Raw genomic sequence first — 10,668 nt, forward strand, 5'->3', positions numbered from 1 at the left:
TCATAAACTTCGACAACAGCTACCACACGCACACGCGATGTTGATCTCTGGTCAAGATCATTGGTTGAATTCCACTACTACTGCCTGTTCATGGGGATAGCAGATTGCGATAAATTCAGCACAGTATTTTAAATCAGTATGCTGCGTTAATTTTTTCTGCAGATAGACTAAGACAAATTAGATGGGCGACTTTTGGGACACACTGTGAATTTTAATTTTTGAATTAATGATATTATATTTCATCTTCCTAACTGTTTGCCTTGTAGTAATCACCATATGCTCACTCAAATATTCCATCTGCTTTCTTTATTTTTCAAAGAGTAATAACTTGAAAGATGCTGTTGGATTTTATGTAGAATAATGTATTGTCACAATTAGCTTTCAGAATCAGAAAAATTCGAATTATACAGAATTATAAAAGTTTAAAAATAAAATATTTAAAATTTTATAGCATTATAAACCGCGGTTCCCAATATTTCAATTGCAGACATTCTTGAATTGACCACGGTTAAAGGGAGGAAAGAAGACAAATCAGAATTTAACACTTTTTAGTATGTTTGGTATGATCCCTTTTTCCACCACGTTCCTTCATTTCACGTTTTAAATGTTTTGTTTTGCAGCTTCGTTTCGCTTGTATTTTCTTACATGGGAAGAGATTGAAAAGTAATGTACACTATTTTCCCGGTCTAAAGTTGCATTAAGTATAATAATAATAATAATAAAAAAAACAGTTTCATTTTATTCACCTCGGTTTTTATGTTGAAAACTTTATACATATAGTTTCAACATAAGAACCGAAACGCATGAGAAATTTCTCCCAGCGCCAGTGAAATTGAGAAGTTTTGATAGGAACTTATTGAGCAACATGAAGTACTCGGCATTGTTGTAAAGCATGTGTGTTAGGGCGGAAGGTCTGAATGCTTCCATATGCAAGTGGTCCAAGAATATCAGACTGGCTCTTCTGTCTGGCCACTGACTTAAGCCGAATTCATCATCCACAGTATCGCATGCTGTGCTGTACTGAATTTGTCAGTATTCACAGATGAATCGATGTCATTTCGAATTGATTTTCTCAATACTTCTGACTGGGGGTAACATTGTATTGGGCATATCAACTGTAACAAGGAGAATCGATAAGATTTACCTGGCTGCTTTTTCAAAAGATTCCTACAATTTCTTTGTGAATTTCATTATTTCTAGCTCGCGCCAAGTGAACTTTATGGTGGACAAACACCATGTGCGTGGGTTTCTAGGGGTTCTCCCGTTTCTCCCACTTTCTTTATTTCACCATTTCATTCATTTCTCATCATCGTCTCCTTTAACCTAACCAGCATAACTGTCAGACGTAAAACTCAAATTTCATTTTTACATTATTTGTAGGTCATGGTATTGGCTGCCCACAAAAATCAGTACATCCCTCTGCTGCTCCTTTATAGAGGACACTAAAACGTGACATTTTTGTGATATTGAGCACACTTCCATCAAAGTGACAGACTATCAAATTACTCGGTCTCTAGCATGAAGTTTAAAGCAGTTGCCTGCCATTTCTGAATTGCTGTTTAATATAATAAATCACTCACCAGTCCTCACGAATTTCAAAAAGACTTCCCATCCTTCTTACACAAGTTTGAAGACTTGACTGTTCTTTTCACTGACTGTTCTAAACATCCTGATGCTGAATTATGTATTTTTCTACATCTGTTCATACTCGCTTATGACTTTGTTACACGCATTTTCTTCAGTTTTCACTGCTGAGCTGGTTACAGTTTTATAATCGCTTTTCGGATCTGCCCCCCTTCTGTTTTACCAATGAGTACTTTCAACCTGGTGAAGACACCAAGGGACATTTCCAAAAGGAGATTAGATCATTTTCCAAATTGCCCGCCGGTTTCAATGAGATGAGCATTAGGTACCGAGAGGTTCGGATGAGCATTAGGTACCGAGAGGTTCGGATGTCTTGTCTCGAAATGCTCACGGACGATCAGATGGTGGCTCCGACCACAGCACACTATTCATTCATACATGTAACGAAAACACATGGAGTAAGCTGACACTGTGCTTATTTATTAAAATACTATTAAAAAAATAAAGTAGATAGATTCACAGCACTCAACACTGAATATATATAATTATTTTCACTAATGCACTAACACTTCACATTTTCACTACACTATAGCTCTTATATTACGTATATAAATCATTAAGAAAATAATCATGATTGAGATTTCACTATAGATGCTTTTCTTATACCATTAATGCTCACGGGGGATTAGCACTGTGGGAGTGACACCGAGATAATCCCACGAAGTAGTTTGTAGCTGCTGCACAAATCCACAAAATTGACGTTAGGCTTCAGCAAAAAATGTAAACAGTTGTCAAAATAGAATGAGAATGTTGGAGGTCGCGTTTACAACTGATACGCACTAGGTATGCGAACCTGGGTTTGGGGCTAGCCATAACTAGGTCCTTGACAGGCTAATAACGTATGCCCCTTAACATAATGCGATGACCAATGCAATGTACGTGGTTGCTGCTTCAAAATACGGAGTAACACTCCTCGAACTGAAACGTTCGAGATCCGAGCCGGATCGACCAACTGGTCAATGTTGGCAGTTCATTCTCAAATACCATCGGGTTGCATCACCTATATGTACATGCAAATTGAATGTCAAAAGAATTGACGTTAATTTTCAGTCCACTGGCCACGACGCACAAGTCATTGCGATAAGTTGGTTGTGGGAACGTTCAGATAACGAACCGGCTGATAGATATGATTGGCGACGATTAGGCGTTTGGACACCTGGTTTGCTCTGGCTCGCAGTATTTCCATAAATGATTGGAAGATACACTTAATTCAGTTCCAAATAACTAAGAACATAGTCTTTGCATATTAATAAGTGAGGAAGAAACACTGAAAAGCTTTGTCGCTCAGTAACATATTCAGTGAAATATATATGAGTGGATGAGGAGACTCCTTTGTCCTATTGCGTGGGAAAGAAACAGTTCCCACCAAAGAAAGAAATTATTTGCGTCGCGGAAACTAAGTATAAATTTCGTCCTTCCAAAATACACAGAGCGTCCACAAAAATAATTTCTACAACATAGTGACGGTTAGTTTTATAAACTTTACGCAAAGTTTTTGCACAACTTATATGTAGGGCCTTAGTCTGTTGTGCCACTCATAGTGCTTTAGGTAGCTCCCTCGATGTGCAAAGTAAACAACCCTTCGTCCGGCAAACCATCCCGTCATGTCATCAGTTAACACGGATGTAAGGTACAACACAGTTGGGTTTGACATAGCTGGTAATGAAGAGGGCCGTGAAGCGAAAGTTGCTACTCATAAAGGAATTGAGATCGGTCTCTTTGTACACAGCACGTATCTGCGTTTGTTATTCACTCTTCAGTTGCATCAGTGCTGGAAGCTCAGGTTGTCAGTAATAAATCGCATGTACTCAAACCAAAACTTCGTGATTGGATGACCAGCTCGGAAGATCTCCTCAAAAGGAAAAATTAATTCTAAGTCTACTTCGAATCGAACATTCGCATTTATCTGGATTTCTACTTCGTGGCGACGACTCACCATTGTGTACCTTTTGTGAAGGTAGATAAAATATTAAACATCTGCTTGATGATTATCCTCATGTTCAACTTCGAGCTGACATTGCTTTACCAGCAGTCTTACTAACATTGCTCGGAGATAACCACCGAACAAACTCTCAATTTTTTGTTTTTGTCACCATCATGGCCTAACCCCCATTATAATTCTCTGGTGTTTATATTTAACTTCTCTGGTGTTTATATTTAACTCATTCTCACTTCGTATGTGTTTGCTCCATCTATTTTCACTAAATCCATTCTTAGTTTCCAGTTCAAATGGCAATCCCGATATGTATTTGACATTTTCTTTCATACTAATTTGGTCCCTTTTTTTAACCCTTGCCGCGTAGCCCGGGCAAAAAAAGATTAATATCCCACTGTATTAATAAGTTATCCTCATGTTTTGGTCACTGCATTTGCATGTTTTCTGTATATTACTCTTGTGTGGTGGACTCGTTACTAAATCTTACACATTGACAGGAACAGAAAGACTTTTGCAGTATAACACACCAACTCCTATCTCTTACTCTTTAATCTACTATTTGCATCCTGTGGAAAGAGGGGAAAGAAAAGGTATGCATTACTTTTTGATGTTCCCGTAACATAACATTTTTACATACTACGTAAAAATGTTTTCGTAGAATAGGCACTAAAAATAAATATTCATATTATAAACATGTTTAAAATCCATTCATCGAATATATATATATACAATAATTGTCAAAAGTCTGAGCACATTGATTTTTCAGAATTTTCCAAATAAGACAGTGTTCACGTAGAACCATGTTTATTAGACTCGTTTTTTAAAATAAACGTTGTTCATACGAAAAGTATACGATAATTCGTGGACTTGGTGACATCGAGACGAATTTATTGAGGAAAGCTTCTTGGTAATAGATACCTAATGAACAGACAACGTCTGTTTGATGCATTGTGTCAACGACATCTAGTGGTGTATGTATGAACCCTTGACTAGTTCTCTCATCAACGAACAGTTCTGTATGCGTTATTCAATCATATAATATGGACAGAATTGAATGGAAATTTATGACATGCGATCTTAACGGTTTTCATTCGCCTGAAGCAAGTTGAATAGTATGAAAAACATGCAAATATTATAGAATGCGAAAGAGAAATCTAAAAGTCAAAGCACATGTTCAAGCTGTTATTTTAAGAGAAGAGTCATTCTCTAGGAAAAATCACTGAGACCAAACGGACGGAGTGCGTTAGACTTCCGAAAGATACGTCATCAAGTGGCGTAAATGTTACACGGAAACGCATTCAAAAATAACTTAAGGACAAATTCACTGGGAAAACAAGCAAACTGAATAAACGTGAACCGCTCCGGAAGAACTAATAGAACTATGGAAGAGCTAGCACCAATCGGTATCAAATAGGATGGTGCCCCAGTGCCTTCAGACCTATAGTCTTGGAGCTAGTTTGCGGTAAAGAAACCATTCCCTCAAGCAGGAACATTACAAAAAGATAAACTTTTGGGGCAAAAAATAAAATTGAAAAAAAAAATACTGGAACGATAACAATGGAATAGTGGCACTCTGGAGCGACAAATCTAAATTCCAGCTTTTCACCTGCCAATACTAAAACGTTTGTGTGTCGTCCTGAAGAGCGCCTTCATCCCGACCGTTTATACGTACAGAAGGCACGAAGAAGGAGCGTCATTGTTTAGACTACCAAGTTGATAATTTAGTTTTTGTTAAATCTGGATAAGTTTCCATGTGATATCCAAATGTGGCGATCCTGATAAGAAATTCGAATGTTTGTCGACAGAAAAACGAACTTTCACCTTGGATCAATTGTTCCAAGCAAAATTATTACGAACTTCCTAAAATTCTGCTTTATATTATCCCCTTATAGTCTTGGCCTAGCCACGGTCTTTCCTAGAAACTTAACAACTAAAACTCGAGAGATCTTACATGTATTCTCGGTGACTGTCACGTCCTGCTATCTTTATGCTGCCTATTTAACTATCCGTAATATACAATATTCACTATTGTCTGTGTTATTTAATTCCGCGTTATATAAGCTTACCCATCCATCAGTTTTTCGCTTCGAATATTTTCCACGTAATTTATTATTTTGTAACAAGCTGTTACACATACTTGCAAAGATGTTCGTAACTAGCCGAAGTTCCGTTCGATTGTAGAAAATGAGTTTGTTGTAAACATACCTGTAATATGAACCGCGTATTTCAATAATAATAAAAGAAGCATAAAAAGCCTGTATTTAAAAAAATGTAAAACTTACGTTTGCTCTTCGAATCTTAATTTTCTGTTTCTGATTTTCATTCTTGTCCGATGAACTTTCTGAAGCATTAAGTTGTGTGAAACGGTAAAACAATGCAAAAGTAAGATTCAACACAAAACAAATCCTGGCTGAAAGTGTGCAGAGGAAATTCGGTTCTCTAGTTAACATTGGAGGGTATTAAAGATTTAGTGTTGCAACTTGTTATAGGTTTGGGTTACGTGTGCTATGAAAGAACAGTAGCCTGATAATATGTAGGTTATAGTCTGTGGTGTTTGGAAAGATATTCGGATGAAGTTTATATGCTTATGGTTGGAATCTGTTTTATATATAGATGTTTATATATTTTATAGATCTTGTTGGATTGTGAATACATGTACATAAAGTAAAACAAAGGAAAACCGTGTAATTATAGAATGACATGTACAAGTGATTTAATAAGAGTAATTCAAAACTTTTGTCTGCCTTAGTTCGTAATGTGGATAATGTGCAGGGCTATCTATATATTAGAAAAGAGAGAGAGAGAAAAGAAGCCAGACCACAATCTAACTTAAAAAAACTTGTAATATACTAAAATTATTAGGAATTTCTTCTTACTCTTCTTAACCAGATTTAGTTTTATTTGTTTTAACTTTTCTCACATTAATTTTTGCTACTTCAAAAAGTCTTTCGAACCAAAACTGAAATTAGTGATTGGCAGGTAAACACAGTTAATTAGTTTTACATAGTTCTAAAGCCTTTCTGCGCACAAACTGTAAGAAAGAATGTAATTTCTGGTGTAGTAATGAGCCTTTGTGTGTATTAGAAGAGATTGAAACATTTCCGTCGTTTAAAATTTCCGTAATGAACATATATAATTAAATTCAAACACATTTCTCTTTCAAGCTTGGCCTAGGAGCTATATTACTATAATAGAAGGGTAATAGACCTTTATTCCATTAATTTTAACATTTCACTAATAAACCAGTTCCAAATATATTATGCCAAAAAAACATTAAGTGATATTTGTTGTAATCTTTTAATATTTTGCATGTTTAGGAATATTAGCGTTCTCGGCTTTTTTTTTTCTTTTTCTTTTTCGGAATGGCTGAATAATAATATTTACATGCTTGAGTTGGAATAAATAAAGTATGATGTTATTTACCTCTATCGGATAATTTATCAACATTAGTATTTACTTTACTCAAATCGTCATGAAGTAGGAAAAGATTGAAGTGGGATTCTTAAAAACTAAACCTAGTATATGAAAAATGTTTTCGAGACATTAATTTTTAGTGATAATTTCATATTCGAATGAAAATATAAGTGCATGGTTAATATATACATCCTGTTGCATGTGAGAATGCTATGCAGATTGATTGCCTTACGATAGATTAATTACGGATGGAAATTTAGATTTTGAATAGTAAAAACTAGCATTCAGTTTCGTATGCAGTTTCATATTCCGAGCTTCATACTTTAAAGGAATTTATACTGAAAGTGCAAAAGAATTTACTCTATAAACATTGAAATTTTGCTGATATAATATTATTTCGAATTAGTTAAACAAATGTACTGAAATATATAGATTTTTAAAATATATATTCCAAATTATCGTAAAGAACAGTCCTTAAAACAAGTTTCATTTTGTAACTTCATGACCAGTAAAGCGAAGACTAAATATTTTCTCATTTGTGAAGAGCCTTCAATATCTTGGAAAGAACTGCAACAGAAAAAGCTCAAAATTAATATGGAAAATCCTGTTAACAAAATACATTCATTCGTCTAGCAGCTAATATAATCAGTCCATTGATTTTTGGTAAATTAATTCGGAAGAAATTTTATTAAATTCCTTCAAGGAAAGATTTCCAGTGTTTGAATAAAACAAGGTATCAATGAAATTTAGATCTGATTTAGAATATATCTGTAATAACTTGATGATAATCTACTTTGTCTGTTAATAAAGTAAGTTCAACTTCACAGTTAAGAAGAAAGAAACAACCCTGTTGCAGATTTCTCCAGGAAATTGTTCTTTTTAGTCTCAATATTATTTTAGGGGTGTTTAGATAGTTGGGTTATAATATTAATACTTTTATTTTCAGGCACGTATCGTGAGTTGCTGATAACGGAACCTGAGGTCCCTTCTCCTCCTGTTGCACCTCCACCCCCACCACCACTACCACCGGAAGAGAATGGAAAGGCAACAGGTGCTTCAAAAGCAGAGAAGAAACGGCGGAAGAAGAAAAAGGAGGTACGAAGATCATCATCGAGCTTAATACTTGCTTCTAAAGCATCAGCATCTAATGGTAGCAGTAGCATCGAAGGGAAACCTTCCAATGAGTTCCCAACTAGAAGAGCTTCATCATCTGACGTGGAAAGATGGTGGGGATCTGATAGAGCATCCTTACTCGTGAACAACACAGAAGAAAGGAACGGATGGACTTGGCATGGAGCCACTTCCAATACTGGATTCCAGCTTCACAGTCATATAGAAGAAGTGTCACCTAATACTTGTGAAAGTGCTCAGGAAGTTTTCGATTCACCATCTCCAGGAGGATCCCCTCAGCCAGTCACTGTTAATAGAGACTCATTTCTAACCTCAGAAGCTAGTAGTGTACGTTCAAAGTTGGAACTGTCAGAACCGTCTATTCCTACACAATTACAGGCGCAACAAACAAATGGAATAATCCCTACTTTAAATAGGCAGAAATCTAGACGAACCTCATCACCGCTAATTTCTTTGTCTTCAAAGAGCAAATCTCCGTCAAACAGTAGCAATATTTGTTCCAGTCCACCAGCAAAACTAAAATCTGATAATTGGGAGTGGTATACCAGTCGTTATCCTAAGCGAGATTCTTCGAAAGGTGCTTCTGCTTCGTCTGTAGAGAAATCTAGTCATGTGAGCGAGCAGCTTGGTAGTGGTAGCAGCCAGCGGTCGTCAAATGAACGAGAAATCGGAAATGTAGATAAACGGACAAGTGCTTCTGGGGGCGAGAGTTCGACGGATAGAAGTGAAAATAATCAAGTGGACAAAAAGAATGAAAAAAGTGGCGGCGGATTAAAGAAAATTGTACGGAGATTTTTTTAATTATCTGTTCTGAAGTATGGCATTCATTCCGTGTATAAACTACACCTTTCTGGAGATAATAAAGAAAGAAAAACGGCTTGCAGAAACAAGAATTTCTGAGTGGATTTTTAAGTAGTATTCATATTAAATGTTAAATTAATTGTTACTACAGTGTAACGTCTTGATTTTTAGGCCGCTGGCTCGAACGTTTGTTTTATGAATTATTTATGAAGCAGCAGTTATTTAAAACCAAGCGTGTGAATGGAACTGTGTGTGTGTGTGTGTGTGTGTGTGAATGAGAGCGAGAAAAAGAGTAAATGTATTGTTATTTCTTGAGCGTTGTGTGGACCGTTACTATTCAGTTGAAGCAAAATGAGCTAAAAATAGAACACGCTAAAATATAATAAAGCATACATACAGGCATTCCTTTTGTCTGTTAAGTCATGTTAGAACTCGTTTCCATCATTAAAGTAGATGTACAATAAAAAGACAATGAGCTGTGATATTGATTGCCATGCCATTTGTAGCTAAAGTTAAGATTGATACCTATATATACATACATAATATATTTAAACGAAACATGTAATAAATAAAGTTAACGTGAAACAGTTAAGTTCATTTTAGAAGTATGAAAACATATGTCCATCCTCCATCAATAGAAATGATAGTTAAAATAGAAAAATGAAAATTATCCATAAAAAACCTTTTGAATTCTAGGCTTGTTGCTAAATCGACAGATGTTGAATTATGGGAGAATTGTTACACTCAAGATGAATAAGACTGAGAAAATGAATTCTATTTGAAGTGTTATGGATATTGATGTAATTGTGTGTATGTATGTTTTTGTCAAATACATTGAATGAGCGAAATGTTTGTTTTTATGTTTAAGTTATATGAAACTGTTTAATGTAATATTGTGAACGAAGCTTGTTACTGACTGTCATGAATGTGATAAATAAAAATACCTAGTAAATCAAGTTTTTCTTTCTGAAAAGAAAAAAAAAAGCAAATGTTAGAAAAATTAGTTGAATCTATTCGATGGCAATATCAGCGTATCCACCGTGCGACTCCAACATAATTAAAAAAAAAAATGTGTGTGTTTGTGGGGGGATTGTATTCCAATATTACTATACATGAAACTGATTACATTGTGGGTCTCGATTCAGATTGATTCAAGAACTCCTTCGTGGCTAAACGGTTAGCGTACGCACCTTTGGCGTGGGAGACCCAGGTTCAATTCCCCGTGGAGCTCATGTGGTTCGGATTCCACGTGAATCAGTAGGTCCACGTCTCCTATAGCCTCGTTGCTGAACGGACGTTAAACCCAAATGAAATCAAATCTAAGTTTTAGTGTAAAATAAATTAGTACATTTTGGTTTAGTACCCTTGCATATGAGGGTGTTTTATGCACGAAGAATTTTTAACTTCTAGTCAATTCTACCATGTGTTGTGGCAATTCACGGCATTTCTTATGCAATATTTTCTAGTATGTCGTAAGCTTTCGTAGTGTTGACTTTCCTTAACGTACCCTCATAAGAAAAATCCACTGAAGCAATGTCGGAGGAACGTGGAGCCCAAGAAATGGTTCACGGCGGCAATTCAACGATTGAAGAATGTGCCGTTTACAAAATGTCGGACCTTGAAGATTTCAGTGTGGTGGGGCATCATGCTACTGAAGGATTGTCGGAAGCAAGTGTGCTATCTGTTGGACAGCAAAGTTCTCCGACATATCCAAATAAGTGTTATTAGTGACAGTATCCTCT

General features: G+C 35.8%; 1 protein-coding gene across 7 annotated transcripts in view; it reads left to right on the forward strand.

The window, feature by feature from the left end:
• LOC145672778 (SUN domain-containing ossification factor) overlaps window positions 1–9,882 on the forward strand; it is a 161,028-nt gene extending 151,146 nt beyond the window's left edge. For 6 of the 7 annotated variants that reach the window (XM_081741943.1, XM_081741947.1, XM_081741953.1 and 3 more), the window contains one exon: window positions 7,941–9,882. In XM_081741943.1, coding sequence (XP_081598069.1) covers window positions 7,941–8,926 — 986 coding nt within the window. In that variant the 3' untranslated portion in view covers window positions 8,927–9,882. Of the gene's footprint in view, window positions 1–6,744; window positions 6,779–7,940 lie in introns of all 7 variants that reach the window. The other variant, XM_081741969.1, reaches the window with a different exon arrangement.
• Window positions 9,883–10,668: the final 786 nt, after the last annotated feature.

The sequence above is a fragment of the Thermobia domestica genome, chromosome 2 (genome assembly GCF_964235325.1).
Source record: "Thermobia domestica chromosome 2, izTheDome1.hap1.1, whole genome shotgun sequence".
Lineage (NCBI taxonomy): Eukaryota > Metazoa > Arthropoda > Insecta > Zygentoma > Lepismatidae > Thermobia > Thermobia domestica.